General features: G+C 29.8%; 1 protein-coding gene across 3 annotated transcripts in view; it reads left to right on the top strand.

Moving 5' to 3' along the window:
* Nucleotides 1–416: 416 nt before the first annotated feature.
* The window catches only part of EPS8_2 (epidermal growth factor receptor pathway substrate 8), a gene marked incomplete at its 3' end in the record, with an annotated part of 51358 nt that continues 31138 nt past the window's right edge, over nt 417–20636 (top strand). Inside the window, exons 1-5 of one of the 3 annotated variants that reach the window (XM_035730553.2) lie at nt 417–938; nt 1504–1761; nt 3601–3645; nt 9676–9720; nt 19123–19401. In XM_035730553.2, coding sequence (XP_035588057.1) covers nt 522–938; nt 1504–1761; nt 3601–3645; nt 9676–9720; nt 19123–19401 — 1044 coding nt within the window. In that variant the 5' untranslated portion in view covers nt 417–521. Of the gene's footprint in view, nt 939–1503; nt 1762–1818; nt 1900–3600; nt 4110–9675; nt 9721–19122; nt 19402–20636 lie in introns of those variants that run through there. The other 2 variants (XM_051213754.1, XM_051213755.1) reach the window with 2 other exon arrangements.

Raw genomic sequence — 20636 nt, 5'->3', positions numbered from 1 at the left:
TTTACAGTTGATAGTTGGGGTTGAAAATTAGATTTAGGGTTTCCATCACGAACTGACATCAGCTATAATGTTGAAACTCTATTTAACCAAATGTATGAATGAATTTCGCACCAAAATTTGTGACTCATTATCTTATACCTGATTGGTTCTTCCATAAATTATAGTCTCCCCCATACTTTGTTTCTCGTCTCTAAACGTTGGGAATCCGTAAAGAATAGTTTCCTGACTTTCTTATTCTAACATTTCGTAATATTAGATATTTATATTATAAAATTAAACTTTTCGGTTCATTAGATGTTTTTTTCAAGAAAACAAACAGATCCCATTACAATAGGTGTACTAAAATAACGTGATCAAATTTATCATATGAATTGATTATCATTGGCTTTACTAAGATAAACTATTAGTCAATCAATAAAGATGCATTTAAAAAGCTGATGATAAACAATATTCTCTAACTGAATTCTTTTTTTTACTTTGGATTAAAAAGGAATTCACTTTACTTATGAGGAATATTAATAATGGGATCTTGGCAAGTATACGCTAGGGAAATTGTTGAGATTATTCACTTTTATGGCGAGTTAAATGAAACGGATTCTGTATGTTTCATTGAAAGAACTTCATTAGATCCTAGTGAAGAGAAGATATCAAAGTATTTAGCAAACAATAAATATCAAAGTCATCATTCAAATGATTTGAAAATATTGAAGTTAAATGTATATGATAAGATCATTATATATGAATGTGTTGGTCTGAAGAAAGAATTCTTCGAACACGCTTTAAAGCATCTTGAAAAAGCAGAAGGGAAATTACTGATAATCAAGAAACTTCAAAATTGGATTGGTAAATTTAATGACGAACAGTGTGAACAATCTGCTATCGAAATGAACTCTTTGTTTAGAGATTTATTAGATGCTGGTTTCAATATTCAGTGGGACGTAAGCAGATTTCATTTTGTTTGAAATAATCTAAACAAAATATTTTAAATATACCTTAGGACTTAGATCAAGTTAGCATATTTTTACGCCAATAATCAAATGGTTTTAAGCTTTCCGTTATCCAATTATGTTTTTTAACCAACTTTTAAAATAATTCCAGTCTAATCACTTTTAAATATCATAAAATTTCATGTTTTTTTATACATTAAGTTGATGAATTAGGGAAAAAAACAACGGAGCTTGATTCACAATAAATAGTTCTATTGAAGAAGTAATAAAAAATATGCCACAAACGAAGAAGTCTTCAAGGTGTTTACTAGAAATTCTTATTAGAAAATAATTTATTCATTGTGAGATTATTAGCGGTTACTTTCCCTTCGTTAGTATAGTTTTTCCTAAAATATTGTTATCATTCTAGTATAGGCTTACACTGAAATTAGACTACTTATTTAAAGCCAGTAATAAGTTTATTTTAATAATAAAGTGAAACTAATCTAGTTAATGTCATATATCTACAACATTTTCTATCAACATAAATAAATATTACTGTTTCTATTTTTCTCAGGTAATCGATTTACCTATCGACATAAATTATAACAGATGGTTTGAAAGTGTAAGCTATTGTTCAGAACGTTTAATTCATAATATGAAAGCCTCTCTCAAATATATTCCACTGGATCGTGAAAATATTAGAATGAATGAACAACTATTAATAATTATCGCTAGTCCGAAGCTTCCTACAGATTGTGAATTCAAACCGATAAAGCGATCACTAAAGTCGAAGCATAAATCAACTAATAAATGCAGTTTATATCAAAACACAGTAAGTACTTTTACTTTAACTTTCAACGTGATCTGATAAAAAAATTGACTATTTTAGAAAAAGAATATACAGAACTACAACTATATTGATATTTATATGAATAGTTTAGTTCGGAACTTGAGAAGATCGAATCTTCAGGTAAATAATTCATAAAATGTGACAAAGTTGTCTAAAAGATTTATACCAAGGGGAGTTCTAGCAACCTAGTTGACAGTCTTGTTTCTCAGGAAGCTAAATTGAGTCACTATTAAGAAGTGACATATAATATATGACACTGATAGAAAAGAGCGGCTAAAAATCATATTATATCTGTGGGAAAAAAGATAATTCATTTTTTCCTTATGGAAATGTCAAAATATATATAAAGGTCAAAGGCTCGTTGCATCGTCTGAAGTTCCTGGATTTGTTTGCTGATGTAGTTGAAACTAAACACTGATGAGCAGTCTCACACTAGAACAAAGAAGTTGTACAGAGCCTTCCGGTTTTCAATGATCGTTTCACCATTGACAGTTTGACTTAAAACTACAAACATTTGTCCCGTAGCTGGGTGCGGAGATGAAATCAATGTAGTTATTCTACATTTCAAATATAATGTCACTTAGTCACTGAGTCGAAACCCATAGGTCTTTATTTCTTGAATACATTCAGTAAGTAGTGTTGCGAGATAAACACATAGTATTATCAGTAATTAAAGCCCCCTTCAAAACTCAGATGTAAACATCTTTATTAGACACATAATTAAAGAATATTCTGCTCCTCCTTGCTATTCATTGGGATAGTTGCATTTAAATGCTTTGGGTTCGGCCAAACCAAGACAAGAAGTTCATATTAAACTTCGTACCTATCAAATTTCATCAAAGTTAATTATTTTAAATGAAAACCTATACATATCTGGAGTAGACAAAATTCTTAAGAGTGATAATCGTCAACAGACTACCATCAAGCGTAATTAATTAGATGTACATATTCGCTTATGACGACTAATCTACTTAAAGTAATGTATTTCTTTCAACTAAAAAGTTGGGCAATCAGTGTTTAATTAAATTAATCTTAACTTTTCTTATCACGTATGATTCAAACATATAAGTAACTAGATTAGAGTTCACAGAAAAATTTTTATGGTGTAAAGTTATGATTGTTAGATGCGAGTTAGCTTAGAAATCAAGAAAATAAGAATCCTAATGAGGAAGTCATGGCTTTTATTAATTTGGATCTAAGTCACTATACTGAACAGTACATTGGGGAAAGCCAATTTATGACTAATTAAACACATAAAAGATAAATAAGCAATCTACATTACTACTGAGTGACGCACTGAAAACTTCTCCATAGACGAAACTTATTTTGAAAAAAGTAATAGTATGTCTATTTCAATCTCCAGTCCTATTCAATCACAGTATATACTTCCTAAAGCTTGGCCTAACAGATATTCAAAGTAAAAATGGTCACGTAACTTTAAAAGAAAGACTAAATCACAGTGTTTGCAATTGATGGATACTGGACTGATCCAAACTGGGACTTGTGCTTCGTGATCTTGGCTAGGTGAACAACTTGCACTCACTAACAAAGCCTACCTACACTTGGAGCTTTTACGTATCGTACAGCCATAAAACAGTATGTGATCTCGTTGAAGTCGTAGAAACACTTGATCTCCTTGTACTTGCTTAGCTAACCAATCAACCTAATACAAAATTAGTTCAAAGTCTCATGGATGAAATGTATTTATTGACTAAATTTGATTTCTTATAATAATCTAAAGTTATTCTTATTGAGTTTCAATACGAAAAGAGACTGGTAGTCTTATATACTGAATATTTTTTTGATTTCTGATATCCTTAGACTGATGTATGGCCATTATTTGTGACACCACAAATGAAGACTATAGTAAACAAACAAGCGGGTAAAATTATTTTAAATTCAGTCAATCCGATCGATAAGCAGTATAAAAAGACAAATCGAAGTGGTGTGAAGAGGTCAATGTAAATAACTATGTATGTGAATACCTTGTACGGGCTTGATTATCCTTGTAATCTTTTGAATTTTTGAAGATACAAAGTTTAAACAGAATTATTAAAATACTTAACAATACTTCTGAATGTAACCGAATGAGTAAATAATTAAAGAATATTTTCTAATTATTTAACCATATACACAAAGTACCATTATTGGTATTGTTAATGAACTTATGATTATAATCTTTGTAAAACAAAATTTTTTTCTATACACATTGATCGAAACGTATTATGTGTACTATTAGTACGTAAACATCCCGTCTTATCTACATTTGAATATTTTACATTATTCTTCAAAATATGATTGTTTGTTCTCTGTAGATCATTACGTAATTAAATTTCTCCCTATTTCATGTTGTTAGCCTGTCAAATTGAAGGAAACGGACCGCGGTAAACTGTATAAGTTCTTTATAAAGCCATGGATTAAAATGACTAAAAATTCACCCTAAGTGGATAACTTTTCTACTTATGATGTTTTGCAGTTATTTGGTGCACGAATCATATTTGCATCAACTTTTGGGCGCCAACATGTAAACCCTATTGAAGATTATTTATCAACACTCAAATATCCACAATGAAGATTGTTGATTCTTAAGTTACATGATGAGGGCATGATAATGACACTGTCGCTTGAACACATTACTATCAGAATGCATAGATAATTCGTCAAATTTAACAAAATACACATAGAATTTGAGTTTTAGATGAGAGTTCTAAGCTTTACTGAGGAGACAAAATACACTCAGGGTATCTATGAGTTCCTCCAATTGGCTTTGAATAGTTTAACGGTGATGCGTTCACTGACAAATAATTTGGAATATATACACGTTTATCTTGTAACGTATATTGAGATATATAACCCTTATGCTAAAATTTCTTATCACTTCTGTATTGAATTTCATGAGTACTGAGGACAGTACTCCGTTGTTGAACCATAGCAGTTGATAAACGTACTTAAAAATTTTCAGGGTTACAAATAAACTTTAGAGCCTTATCATCTATAATTATAGTGAATTGCATTCGAGCCAAGTGTTTATGAATTCATTTAATATTTTAAACAGCATAAAGTACATCATACTGAGCTTTCAAATTACCTGTTCGACTAGCATAAGATTAAATGAAACAAAAATTACTTGTCTAAATTCTCGTAACAAAATTACATCAATGCTAGAACTCTTTGCCACTATCCTGTTTGAATGAACTGACTGTTCAAACAGTTTGTTAAAATAATAAAAGATTGTTTGTAGAACGAGAATATTATTGTTATTTACTTACTAACGAATGTAACTTTGAATGGATTTTGTGAAAAAATGTGAATTTGTGTCTTTAATCATTTAGAATCTTATCTTAGTTTATTTCAATCAGTTAACTATCCAAGACAATTAAATCTAGATATACATCACCAGTATTTATTAAGAATTACAGCAATGATGATGTTATAAAGTAACTAGTATCTAAACATTAACTATCTTAATGGAATTATGAATAATCAAATCAGTTTAATACAATTTAGTACTTATAAAATTGCCAACAGTAATATTTTTCAGTTTATTGAAGAATATCTGAAGAAAGAATAAGGTTAAATCAATGTCATTCATATTTAACTAAACTTAATATAGTGTTAATATACAAAACAAAACAAAGAATATTTGAATGAATGGATGTTTTAGACAACTTTATATTCTGTAGTATCTATGTATAAATCTTATATTAAATTCGATGAAATCTTATAGTATGCTTATACAAGTTCCAGTTTAATTAGTATGTTAGAAACTGAAAACAATGAATTTCACGTCTATATAGTCTTTAGTACCAACAAATACATCATTAGTAGAGCTAGAAGAAATGATATTTTTCTATGTATGTCAAGGTGATGCGTTTTAATTAATAACTTGTAATTGTATGCAAATTTGTATACAAATTAAAAGAAATATTCTGTAATACTAATTATAATGATTACAATATTGGTAAGAGTATAATTTATCGATAACCCTTAAATGGAAGATTAGTGACTTTGAGAAGGTTCACCTACTAACTAAGAATAAATAAACATTGAAAATTAGTGTGAAGAATTAGGATTTGAATTTACATTTGGATGTTAGGGTTCAGAATTAGAATTGAGGTTTTCATTTCAAATCGACATCAGCTATAATTACAAAATGCTATCTAGTCATATGGATGAATGAATTTCTCATCAAAATCCAAGACTTATCTTAAATCAGATTGGTTTGTCCACAAATTATAGTCTCTCCAATGTTACAGCTGACGCTTAATAAAGATATAAATGAAAGGGATAGGGTAATGTTCATAATATGTATTGGCAAGATCAAATTGATTAATAATGACCTTTTTGTAAGTTAGAGTAAATAACTCGGTTGAACGTATCTCATTTATGTTTATAATTTTCGTTTCCTAGAGTTAACAATTTCTTCTGGTACATATAAGTGTAATTTTCCACTTTTTAGTAGATTACTTGGAGCCTAATACATAACTCAGAAAGGTTCCCCTGTTTTAATGGTTATCTCCATTTGTGGTAACTGAATTGTAATGAGAATTAGTTATAAAGTAAGCTCACTTAAATAATACACAATCACGAGTAATGAAGAAGTTTAATATTGAGATAAGATGGTAGTTGGAGGTAGTCAACAGGAAACCCTGAACTCGAGTCGGTAAGGTGTACCTGTAATCTTGAGGGAACTGGTGCTCACTGACGGATTCGATTCCGTGTCACTCAGCTTCACAGTCAAAGACGTAACCACTGGGCTATTCGGGCCGCGACGGACCTCCTGTAGGACAGAGTGCCAAGTAGCAAGAAACCAGGGTTTTCTGTTGACTACCTCTAACCACCATTTATCCCAACGTAGTGCACGCAATGTCGAGTCACCTAGGCTAGTGGCCACATTTCAACTTGGTCGATAGCATTCGATCTGTACTAAGAAGGACTCGACACACATGACACTGATCACCACTCAGTGATCAATCAATTGTGAAGTTTAATATTAAAATCAGGAGAATTGTATATTTTTAAAATATATTACAAATAGAAATAATTAGCTATTAAACATACAAGATGTATAACAATTTAAATAGTCATTCAGTGTGCCCATCATAAGTTGAATATCTCTTTACATAAATATCACGAACTATCGGCTAATTAATAATTCTATCTGACCTTCTTAATCGTTTGGTGTTCACATTTTAATTCACATTATTTATATGCAATTCTGAATTAGGAAAATTATGCGAATTCAAATTGGAATCACCTACTTGATTAATTTCTTCTTGACCTGTAAGTCTATTATGAACTGAATTAAGAATCTTTACAAATCGACTCCTGATTCGTAGATATGGTAAGTAATCGTTGTATTGACAATACAACACTTCTGGTAAAGTTATATTCACTAAATGAGTTCGGATTATCCAGGGTTTGAAAAGTTTATTTGAACTTTGTCAAAGAATATTTAATTTAGAAACTACCAATATACAACCATAGTTCTTCCAGATTACTTGGATTAAAAAAATAATGAGACTATTTAACGTTCGAATAAAGTTGTCTCTAAACCATTTGACAGAGAAAACTGCTAAGCTGTAGACAGATTTTTGTATGCAATGTTTGTAAGTAAATAGAAGAGTTCTCGTACATTAAAATGAATGCTATTGTTTTAATAATTTTCTGCTAGGGATTTCTCACATAGAATATGAGACAATCGGTAAAGCATAATATGAGATTAAAAATGGACCGTAATGACCGGCAATTCATACGATGAACGGCAAGTTTTCTGCATTTGCTTTCTGTATACCGCTTTTTATGGCAAGAAGAATCACTTTCAAATAGCCAATTTATATCAACTTATAAAAGAAGACCATATTAGTGTCCGACTAAAATAAAGGGAATAAGTCCAAATAATCCGAACATCTAATAAATTATAAGAAGTCAATTATAAGGGTAAAACAATTGCTAAATAATATATCTTAGGTAGAATGTGTGTGAAAACCGAATTAGTAAGTAGTAATTGAATGTAGGACAAATGAGACTGATCTGGGGATAAACTGTCACTATATCCAACATTATAAACGATACAAATAATATGGCTGAACAATATACTGAGTATTTAATGTACCATAAAGTTTTGTTAGAAATACTGTCGCCTAAGATTGATCAATTGGTCAGCTGACTGATTCGATATAGCCTTTAGTCAAAAGTTTTTAGCGTGTTTGATATTCTTTTAAAGAAGGGAACTTTTAATCTTTTTCTAATACCTTTATACCTATAAAAGAAGCTAATAGCTCTCTAAACTCAATAGATCAGTGAATAATCACTCGATGTCTAAAATGTGTTGACGATGGTAGATCCCCAGGACTCACTCGGTAAATATCTTATATCTGCAATTCAATTTTTAAAAATTGAATTTCTTGTTTTCGCTCCAAATCACTTATTTTTACCTTCATGCCGTATTTCCCACTTGGCAGGAATTTAAATGCCATTGGTTCTTTATCTCTTTTAGTATGTTATTTTGTACCGTTTCCCAAATACATTTTTATGCTTCTTGTTGTTGTTTGTGCTTCTGGCTGCTTGTAGAATATATTTCCCTCTTCCGAACTTAGACTTATCTATCTAGTTAGCTGAGCTTGGGACGTGTTGGAATAGCTAGCTTATCTGTCATTGTGTAACAGATTTTTCGTTTCCGTTCTCCGATTAGGTGGACTCGTAATCTCTTCAAATATAGTAAAATGAAAGGTATTGATTTCGAGCCTCGGTATGAACATTAGCACTAGAATCTAGGTAAATCGAACTGATAAGTCTCGAAACAAGCCGAAATTCTCAACCTAAACTTCACTTCTAGTCATATAAAAATTATGATAAAACTATCGCTCAAAGTTTTATCATATAACCGATAAATAAAAAGACAAAAAATTATATATGAATATTATATTTGAAGTAATCTCAGCGGTTGAGTTTTTAAATAATTCCAACGTTTCGTCCAGGAAACTAGTCTAGACTTCTTCAGGATAATAATTAAAATTGAATTATCAGATGATTTTACAATTTATTCTCAATAATTGGTTAATGACTATAATACTATTTTTGTTTAGCATAGAAATTTAATAATTTACAAAGTTATTATTATAAAAAGGGGTTTCTGTAGATATTATAGTATATATAGTATATGGCATCCACGATCCCACCTCGCAAGATTCGAACCTAAGACCTATCAGTCTCGCGCGCGAGCGCTTAAGCACTAGACCACTGAGCCGGCATTCAACGTTGTTAATGTCTAACTTCAACCAATCCACGAAATTGAGCGACATACCCACTATTATCGTCAGTGAGTTCCTATCTCACAACTGACTCAGTTGACCTCCATCAGTCACTGCTTCTTACTAGAACTCCAGAAAATACCTCTTAAAGTTAGTCACTAGTGAGCATATGTTAAGTAATATCAAAAGGGGTTCGAATTTCACGAGGATGCGCATTGTTGAGGAGTCCCACAATAGGACAAAACGGCCGTCTAGTGCGTCCAAGTTTTCCATAGTGGTCTAGCTTCAACTGACTCATGATCTCAACTATTTAAAATTTATTATTATTAAAATGTTAGTCAGTTAATTAATACATAGTTAATCATTTAAAATGTAAATTCATTTAAGATGTAATTGGAAAGAACTCTTTTAACTATATTATTTAATTAACAATAAAACTATGTAGATAACGCCTACTCATTTAGTTTAAAAAAATCTTAAACAAAATCACTGTATTGAATTGTGTTTTAAAGTCAGCATATTTTTTTTCTCAAAAGAAACAAACAACAACAACAAAACATAATTGGGTATGTAGTTGTTGACCAATATAATTTAAGTATTTATATCATACAGCGTATTTATAATATAAACTCTTTACTTAAAGCCAAAAGATAAAGAGAAAGTTAGTTTGATCATAATTGGATTGAAGGTAAGTTACATAATTCTCTATTATTTTGTTATTCTATAATGAAAGATTTATGATGAGTACAAATATTTTTTATGACTGTTATAGAAAGTTTCTTATTCATCGTTTGAAAATGTAAAAAACCATGATGATTTGTAGTATTTCTGTCTTCATTTAGAATAAGTCTATGAATAAAATTAAGTCGTTAAGTATTATAAACATCAATCATAAACTTTAAATGTAATGGGTAAAATTAGACCGCAACAAATAAAATGAAATTAGTCAAGATATAAACCTTATTCTGTATAAATGTCCCTTTTAGCACGTAAACACTAAATAACAGTAGTAATAAAATGATTGTGTTCCTAATTTGCTTTATAACAAAACGTTATTACTGTCTCCATTGTTTTCTTGAAGGATTAATTGGTGAAAGTATAATATATTGAGCACATTGAGCAGTCTATCAGTCAACCAGAAAATACTGCATAGTTACATAACAGTTGACAATGTAAAGTAATTAAATAGTAGTGGAATAATAGCTTTGATGTGAATTATGAAATTTCACATGCCAAATTATTTTTTGTACTAAAGAAAAAAGGTCAAGGTTACATGATAAGTGTTGAGAGTTACGGTTATTACTCCATAGAGTTATCATCACTACATGACATCGGTTATAATTTGAAAAAATTAGGGTTACGCATTTAGAGTGAGGCTAGGCTTTTGAGTTAGGTTTACAAATAAGGGTTGGAATTTTCATCAATAACTGACATCAGTGATAAAGCAAGATTTTGCTACCGTTCTGTTCACAAATTTAAGAAACCTAGGGTTGAGATTTCAAGGAAGATTTAGAAAGAAAGAATATTATCTGACTTCATTAAGGACCTCTAACTTCCTAATGAACTACATTAAGCACTTTAACACACAATTTTCTTTAGTAACAGGTATGTTTTGTCATTTAGCTTAAGCACCATGTTAAACTCACATTTCAACTGCATCACAGATATTTCTACTGATTCTGAACATTTTAAGAACCCATTATTCTCAATATTCCTCTGATTAATAATAACAAACAAGTTTAAATTTCGCTCAGAGTACATAAGGAGTTATCTTAATTCTGATGGATTGACTCCTGGCTGTCACTATGCTATATCTTTACTGAATAATTTTTAATAACATCGAATGATGAAGATCGGATGACATTTTTTTAATAAGAATATTATCATGCCTGGAAATACCACAAATCCTATCAAAAGATAAAATTATTATCTAACTTCACCAAATATCCTACTCTTTTCAATGACTGTAAATAATTCTGTTAAATTAAAACAAGTAGAATGCTTGGTTTAAAATTACCGATATGTATCAGAACTATGATTAACGAATTGTATACAGTGAAATGATAACAATATACAGCTTGTTTGATCTTCTTAGAAGGTATACAAAATCATTAATTATTAGTAATTATGAATTACTTGTTAATATGTTGGAGATCATTGAATTTAACTTACTTTTAATCAATATTTACAATTATAAGACTAAATTATACAATCGGTAAACATAAGACAATTCTGAGATCAAATCTCATAGAGAATTAATGAAAATTTACAACAGTGAATTATATATATATATATCTGGTGTAATATGGAACCATAACATGATTAACTATACACTATCAATTATTACTGTATTGTATAATAAAGCAAATTAAGTAAAAGTGAATAATAATATTCACCTTAAATAATGATAGAAATAGAATTTATCACAATGAACAAATAAATCTAAAAGGATAACTAATTAACTTGAGTCAGTTTTGTATTGTTAACAAATTCTATCGTTACTAATAATACAATGAATTCATTTCAAAATATTCACCTTATTTTAATAAGTTAACATTTATTGATTACAAATCATTTTGTTGCTGAGAGAAAGGATACTTTATTGCATTATTATTATTGTTACCATTACTACAAAACAAGTTAACTATGATGAAATTTTTAAAATTCAACTCAATAAACAGCCCTGTTATATAATGGTTAACATTTTATCAATATAAACTAATGAAAGGTTATGGATAGATCAATTCTGATTGTATTTTATTAATTTATCAATTCTTTAATAATTAATTGCTATGGTATTCTATTGAGTACTAAATGTATCATAAAATTATAAAGATTTAATGTAACTAATGATTCATTTATATTTTAACTAAATAAAATTGTCAAATATACATACTTATTAAAGAATTCAAATGACCTAAAGAAGTATGTATTGAGTATTCTGTAATAATAATAATAATAATAATAATAAAAGTGATTTTCTTTGCTTCTTTCCATATCTCTTCAAAAGAGTATAAAGTTAATAATGATTATGAATAGATCAAAGATAATTTGGAAATTTGTCAGTTCATGTTATTTTAGTTATCCTTTAGTTATCCATAGAAAAATCTATGAAATTCACCTAGAATTATTTGTCATTTCAATTAAAATGTGTTAATCTATTTTTTTTTATAAATAATATTGATTTTTTAGTAAAAAGAGATTTGTGAAGATCGTTGAATGTTATTGAAATCATGAATCAACTACAGTTAGATATTTGTTGGAAACCAGGATGCACTGAATAATTGTTTCTTCCTAATATAGGACCCCTTAGCAGTGTATATCCACCATTGCATCATAGGGTCCAAATTCAATGGTCTCAAAGTTAAGTATCTGCAGTGTAACTGAAGGTTGATGATTAGATCCCTCTTATGGTCATAGATGAAAAGGTTCATACTAAAATGAAACAGCTATTCAGTATCTCCCTGTTTCTAATAAATGTCTGACGTAGCTCACTTTGTGATACTCATAATACTGAATTTAATAAATTTTTAATTGAACTTGCCGTTGACATAATTTATTCTTTGTATCATAATACAAATTCAATGTTTTCGTAGTAAATGGTGAATAGTCGATAATTATTTATGTAACTCTAAAACATTAAAACCCGTTTCCAAAGTAATTATGATAATTGAATATTAGTAAACTGAATATACTACTTAAAAATGTAAATATATCTTTTTTCTAAATATTAGCTTCATTCACTGTTCAATGATAATTATGTATTTCTGTAATTTTAAATGAATTCAATGTAAAAAACAAAGAACTAACCATTTACATCATAACATATCTATTTGTACAAAATAATGAAGTTAACTGGTTTTTAATGAAGTTTTATTCATCAATTTCTATTAGCAAAAAATCCAATAATTAAAAATATGTTAATGAACGACTCAGTTATGGACTATAATTAGAAGAGAAAATCTGATTCTAGTATATGAATAAATGTTTTCTCTATTCATTACTGAGCTTATTCATCCATACATAGTTAATTATAAAATCAGTGCTATACAAAATTATTTGGTAAAACCAGAGTATCAACTCAATGAAAGTTCCCAATAATATTGATAATCAACATTTAAAACAATGTTTGAATAGGAAAACTTTATGACAGTTATTTTAGGCAAATATGAATAGTGGCTAGCAATGAAATTCAGGACGTGCGTTTCGTCCTATTTGTGACTCGTCAGCTGGATGTGCCTGCATGTCAAAGCCGAGTGGATAACGCGATGTCATTTGAAGCGAATGGTATTGGATTTGAGTCCCGGAGTGAACATCAACTCTGAGGTACAGGCACATCCAGTTGACAAGTTCTGAACAGGATGAAACCTCGCGTCCTGGATTCCACTGCTTGCCACTATCTGTTTTTGTTTAAAATGCTTGTGAATTATGGCAATATCGAGACAATCCCTACAGGATGCATACATGCTAATAGGATACTGATCAATTTCAGTCCTAAATAATAATGTGGCGATAAAAATAAAACAACACCAAATGAATTCATGACAGTTAGTTAATCATACGACTTTTAATTATAAACGTTTTTTTCAAGGTAATTATCACCTAGACGAAAAAAGTCCAAAAACGTATCGAAAAATAATTTGTTCTCATAATAGTATACTCGGAAAACAACAAGTTCGTACAAGTATGGTGAAATAATTTTCGCATATAGGAATGCACGTTACACTCTGAAAACAATTTATTTCAGAATAATTTTTAACATTTACTAACTTCAGTCATTTTTCAAATTTCGTTCAAAATCATAGGTGAATAGTCACTTTTTCCCTGATATAACTGGTTTTAGTAAGTGAGATTCCTCACTAAACACTGCAAACGTTTCATTAGGAATATTTGGGTATACAATATTCAGTCGTTTATTACTAGAAGAGGAAGACAAGCAAAATTCCCATTAAGTTAGAAAGAGTTAGTTTCGACAGAATTCGTGATAATATAATGATCTTTTTTGTGATGTGCGAAATTCATATGTTTAACCTCATATAAAATACAATAAGAATACTTACAATGAACTTTACATAACAACCAATTCAGTATCAAGAATTACTCAGTTCTTAATAGCTTCCCAGTTGTAACCAATAATGAAAATTGCCTTCAAATTAGTATTCTCACTTTACTGTCTTTGAATAGTAAGTAGCTACTTGTATATATAATGAAACACTGAAGGACCCTTCAGGGCGATGATACTTTCTAGTTATCTGTCTTCTTATTGTTGTCGAATTTTAAATAATATATATCAATTTTAAATTTTCGTAGGAAATTTTTTAAAGATAGTTGTATCAGTCGGGTCCGAATATCCAGTTATTCTACAACTATATTGATTGTTAAAGTCATAGAAATTAGTTATATTTACAGAAGTTCTGTAGTAAATAAATCTTTATAGTATTACACCGTTTAGATCAATGATACATTTTAATCTCAAGTTCATTGGGATATCGTCAGAGATATGAGTATGCACCTGTTTCTCAGTTCTATCTATATATATGAATGTTAATTGATCTGTACAGTCGGAGGTATTTAGGAAAGAGAACCAAAATCCTTACGTCTATGTAAAGGAGCAGTTAACAAACCTTAATGCTAGATAACTAATCTATAGTCTTATGGTTAATCAGTTCAACAACCTCATCCCTTTTAAATTCAAGATGTGAGAAATAAGCTTTTATCCAAGTATATAGTCTTTGACACGAACGTTTTCTGTTTTAATATATTTATCGATACGTTCCTAAAAGTTTAATTCTTTTAATGATTATGTTGTTTTCATGTAGTTTTTTCATAGTTCAATTTTCGAGGAGACGGTCAAAGAATTTCACTTGCATTTCATTTTAGGATGAACTTTAGATTACTTACAACTTATATGTATGAAAGCTTAATTTAAATTTTGAACACAACCAACATTACAACCCATCTAACTTTAATAGTACCTTATGAATAGTTAGCAATATCGAGTTACACCTTTCCGGACGCATATATGCCAATACTAATCATCTTCGGTTATCAACGTCAGCAACAGATAAACACAAGGTTTTGTAAAAAAGAAAAGCTGACTTAATAGTTCGTCTGAAGATGAATTAAATGAAAATAAATAAATAAAATACTTATAACAAAGATTAGTGTTATGATCTTGTATCGACTTAACCACGTGCGATGCTTGCTCTAAGTAATCCGAATTTTCACTAGAGAGCCAGATAACAGACCAGAACAAAATCTTATTATCTGAAGGTACAAAGGGAAAAAACGCACATTACAATATGAAATGATATTCGAGGTATTTCACCGTTCACATTCCTTGGATAATCTCACAAGCCACCTGAGATGGTCACATTATCTTCCTCTCGAAGACTGAACATGAACTTTTGTCTTTGCCGTCATGTAGAACAGTCGTCTCTTTTTAGTGTGATCGCTTTTTTCTGAAATCTACCTGTGGTTCATTCTCCTGTTTAACTACCACATTTAGTGATTTAACCTGTGATTAATGACCGGTATATTTTCTACTCTGAAGCTGATTTATGTGTTTATGAATATCGTATTTTTATTATCACTTAATACCATACTTTGTCTAGTTTATCTTTACCCATACATGTATTCGTTGAGGTCTTCCTGGGCAAAAATCACGTCCAATTACTTAGTTGAATACTATAAACTCACGGAAATTTATACGGCCATTTCCTATAGATTTAACTGTTCCATTTAGTTTATCTTCAAAATGTGACACACCAAGAAACCCTCTAGTGGGGTGGCCAATTATTATTACAGCTACGATCTGGTCTTTATGGGTTATGTAGGATTCTTTATGAAATAAAAACTATTATAAACATTTAAATGCTAACCACTCCTTTTACTTTTAAGATAAAATCTGTGGTTGATGCTTCATTTACCGTCGCAAATTTTATAAGGAAAACTTCAATCTCATTACGGAATACTCTTCCAATCTCCTGTTCCAGTGATGCTGACACAACAGGAATGTTTTTTCTGGTTTAATATTTTCAACAACTCTGGGAAGGGATTGAGACACAATCGAATACACAATATTATAAACCATATTAAAAGACAAGTCCCTAAGTCTAACTTTCACTATAGGTTTAATACCCCGCAGGTTGATATGACAGTTCTTATATATAGTATTTTCTCGACACATATTTATCATTTAAGCTATAATTTAAAGACACTTTCCGTATGAGAAAGATTTCTGTATCAGACTCGCTTATATTACCAGAGGTAGGGGGGTAACCTTGGTCTACCCATTTTGACCGTCTATCGGATAACTGTAATATCAGACCTTAATAGGTCCAGCCTTTACCATTAGCTGCAACCCATATGCAAATACAAGGCAAGTAAACCAATCTACTGAAATTTCCTGTTACTGGAATTTTTCTTACTGACGATTAGAGATGCTACTATAAATCAAGTAGTCAACTTATACCATGTTAAGGGACTGTAAACATTGGTAAATAACACGTAATGTTGGTAATCATTTTCAAACAATCCGTGATAACTAATATACAGTACCTTCAAAAGTGGTGAGAATGGCAATACTATGAGTGTAATAAAAATTTTTTGCAAAATAAATTTACTACCTCATTAATGATTGTGTAAACAACAGTTCGCTTGTCTCAGTTCAGAATACATATAGCCTAGAAGTTTTCTTATGGATTAAGGAGTGGTGACTTGAGTTTTGCTGCTGTGTGAAACCAATGTTTCAGAGTAGTTATAGACCTCTTAACAGTGTAATACTAATTTCTGTTTTGATCACGTCAGTGACATTTCTTTACTAGTCTATAATAGTTAATATACCAAGTATCATAAAATGATTAGCGTTAGACTACCATTGGAAACCTGGAAGCACTGTACGGCTGTTTTGTCCTAGTATGGGACTCCTTAGCATTCCTGGTACATGAGCCCGCGTTCTGGACTCGAACCCAGGACATGCGTATACAACAATAGATTATTTCAATGGCAAAGAAATATTTCTATAGACTAAAACTTTTGTTTGTTCTATGTGCACTTTCATTAATTGTACTAGAGTATTAATCCGCATTAAAATTAGAATTAGGTTAGTAGTCTGTGATAACGGTGTCTTTAAAGTAGCTTTATGATTTATGCCAAAATGCTTTTCTAATCATTTTTATACTTTGCTTAGGTAACTTGTTTTCATGACAAATAAGTAGTAATTTTAAAATATGCGTCATTCTATATAACGCATGATCTTCATTAAAATTTTAAGATCTGATTGTTGTTTTTTTAGGGTTAACGTTTAGTTACATTAAGCAAGTAATCAATACGTCACATTCTTAAAGTATTGATCTAACAACTATTTCAGAAGTGTCTCAGTCTAGTATACTTAGAGTAAAATTACTCACACTAAAAATATATAATCAATAGCTGAAAACTAAAAAAAATTTTTTTAATGCACAGTTCCTTTTTTATTGAACGTGAGACTTAATTTACAATAAAATGGATGTCAACTAATGTGCAAATTTGTTTTGTATACTACTTCAACATTTTAAGTAGTATCTACAAAAAGAACTAAATAATCATTGTGTAAAGTTAGGGGATAAAAATACATCGATTGATTTTACAACTCAGTATCAAGTGTCACTAATTAACAATACTACCACAATTTGTAAATATTTTACTGATAATTAATTTTGAAAAGAAATTTGAGATTTTTTTAAGACGAAGATTACCTCCTTCACAGGTTGACTGTAGTTAAGTAGCTGTTAAAAATCAAGAAGAGTTGGATGGTTATTTCATCGTAGTTTGGAGCCTTTCTGCAGTATTCAATAAAAATCCAGCCAGGGACTGAACATAGGATTTTCAGACTATGCAGTGGGCGTAAACGTGAAAAAATGACTAGTGAGACTTAAAGAATTCAGGAATGAAATAGAAATCATTGATAGCATCGTAGGATGTCTGTTTAGAATCGAAAACTTAAGGAATTAAAAAAATACTAAATTGAGAATAGGTATTTGGTGATACATTGATTCATTTTTGAGTTGTCGTTCTATTAAAAATGTTTACAATGAACAGATGTAACCATATTCATACCGACAATAATAAACACTAAAATTATTAGTTCATCAATTACATCAACAAAATGTCATATAAGAACTTTCGTTTAAATTTGATCGAATAGTTTCATAGTATTTGGGCGCCGAGTTGATGTGAGACATTAAAGAGGAAGAAAGTATTTGAATTTGAAGTAAATCTAACATTTCGCCTGGCAATCTGATCCAAGCTTTTTCAGGGAAATATAATCAAACATCAAAATTATTCGACTTTGGATTTACTTCAAATTCTTTCACTGAGATTTTACAAATACTTTCTTCCTCTTTAACAAAATGCTACGTTTTTCAATTGAATACGATTAAACAATAATACTAAATCTTGAAAATAATATCAGAAATATGTCGACATAAATGATAATTATTTAGTATTAAATATGATCTTTGATTCTTTCATACGTAAGTACTAATCCTTTCAATTATATAATATTTTCATAACTTTATCTTGAAAACTTAATAAAAGCCAGTACTTTATTGATCATCTGATTGTTCTTGACAAGAATGAGATTAGTTGTATTGTGGTGTGTGCTACTTATATTGATATAAGTAGTATATGACGCGAGTCAGGAATGTAATGTCTGGCAGCAGAAGATAGGGAAGATCAAGAAAGGAAGAGCGGGAATAGAAAGCAATTAGTATAGAAATGCAACAACAATGAAGTTCGAGACAATTATTGAAAATTTTGCAAATTCAGTATTATAGTATGGTTTTTCTATTTTACCAAGTAACTCTGTAATTTTGTGATAAATATAATTCGATTGCCCCCACCCGTGTTCTGTTCACTGTAGTATTGTTAACAAATAAGATTTAATAAAATAAACTAATTATTAAATGTTCATAGTACAACGTCTTCACCTATTCAATGTACTTTTTATTGTGAGATGATAAATGTGGTATCCTATGGAATACGAAAAGCTTGTTTAAAGCTTTACCATGATTACAATTTTTCACTTTATCATTTCATGTATCACAAGAATATTGAAATTATATATAAAAGTAAACTTTCAAATATCTTTCCAGAAATACATAACAAGATGAATGGAAATAGAAACAATTCCAGACATGTAAAAACGTATAAAGTACAACATTTGAGAACATTTGAAGTTACTCCTAAAAATGTATTACCAAATACACAAACTGCTGTTGAACTACTGATGCAAGGGTGTTACACATATGTACGCAGTTTTAACATGTCAATCGATGATAATAATGGTGAACCATATCTCATTCTAAGTGATCCACGTAATGGAGATGTAAGTCTACTATTATATGCTTTACTACTAAAATACCTATTGAAATCAGTCATATATTGTAATTTTATTGGATTTTCAAAGACGCTTTGCAAAAAAAACATTTTATTTCCCACTAATGCAATTACACTGGCACAATTACATTTGTTCGGAAGTAAATATATCCCTTTTTAGTTGAAACCAACATTTTAAAATATCGTTATCATATCTAAATAAATAGACGTGGAAATTTTTAAACTGCCATATGTCTATGATTCATGATTTACGTAGATATTTACAATTTACATCATTTATTAAGAAAGTTAAAACTATAAAATTGCCGTATGTTACCACATAACTTATGTTACTGTTAGTGTTTAACGGAAAAGTACTGAGATGTAAATGAGAGCGGGTTGTATTGTCATACACAGAGATTACCTAATCTTTCGATTTCGAAAACAAACGATTTAATCATACAGGTGTGATGTTTTCTTACTATCCCTGAATATGATACAATCAATAGAGAACAAACATTGGAAGTAAATAAGCTTGATTAATTTATTCTAAGACTTGCTGGAATAAGTAAGTTTCTTTATGAAATACACAAAGTAATATTTGGAAAAATCATCTTGTTACTTTGATCAGCGGCGTTAACAATGAATTCTAGTTTCATTATCTGAATTGAAGTACATCAATAGTGACAAAGATAGCTTTGCAGGATACTGCCTAAAAATATAATAACTGTGATACTTAAATCTGCTTCATTATTATTATGCAACATTAGTCTCATGGATTTAAAAGAAAACTACAATGTCACTATTAGAAATTTAACGATTGAAAGATACTTTATTCAATTCGTTTTGTACATTTTGTGTTGTTACTAAACTGAAATCTCAACATTTTCATTGCAAATTACATGAACAGTTTACCATTAATTTAAAATTTGTTTCATATCTTTTAGCTTTACAAGCAGATTTATTCTTGATAAATTACTGAAACTTCTGTCATAAGTGTATAAATTTTAGAGATAAAACCAAACCAAAATTATTTGAATGAACTAAGGTACTATTTTCTACATATTTACTGACAATCCCATATTCTTTTTCCAAGAGTATGGTAAAGGGACCAGCTCAAGATGACAGCGATAAATATTTGTCTATGGACAGTTGATCAAAAAAATAATGATTGTAAATGGATTATTTCTAAAGAAAAACCATTATATTTAAATGGTACACAAATTTCACATGATAAAGGGTTCT

This window comes from Schistosoma haematobium, chromosome 1 (assembly GCF_000699445.3).
Source record: "Schistosoma haematobium chromosome 1, whole genome shotgun sequence".
NCBI classification, from domain to species: domain Eukaryota; kingdom Metazoa; phylum Platyhelminthes; class Trematoda; order Strigeidida; family Schistosomatidae; genus Schistosoma; species Schistosoma haematobium.
This window is presented reverse-complemented; position numbering and strand designations above follow the sequence as displayed.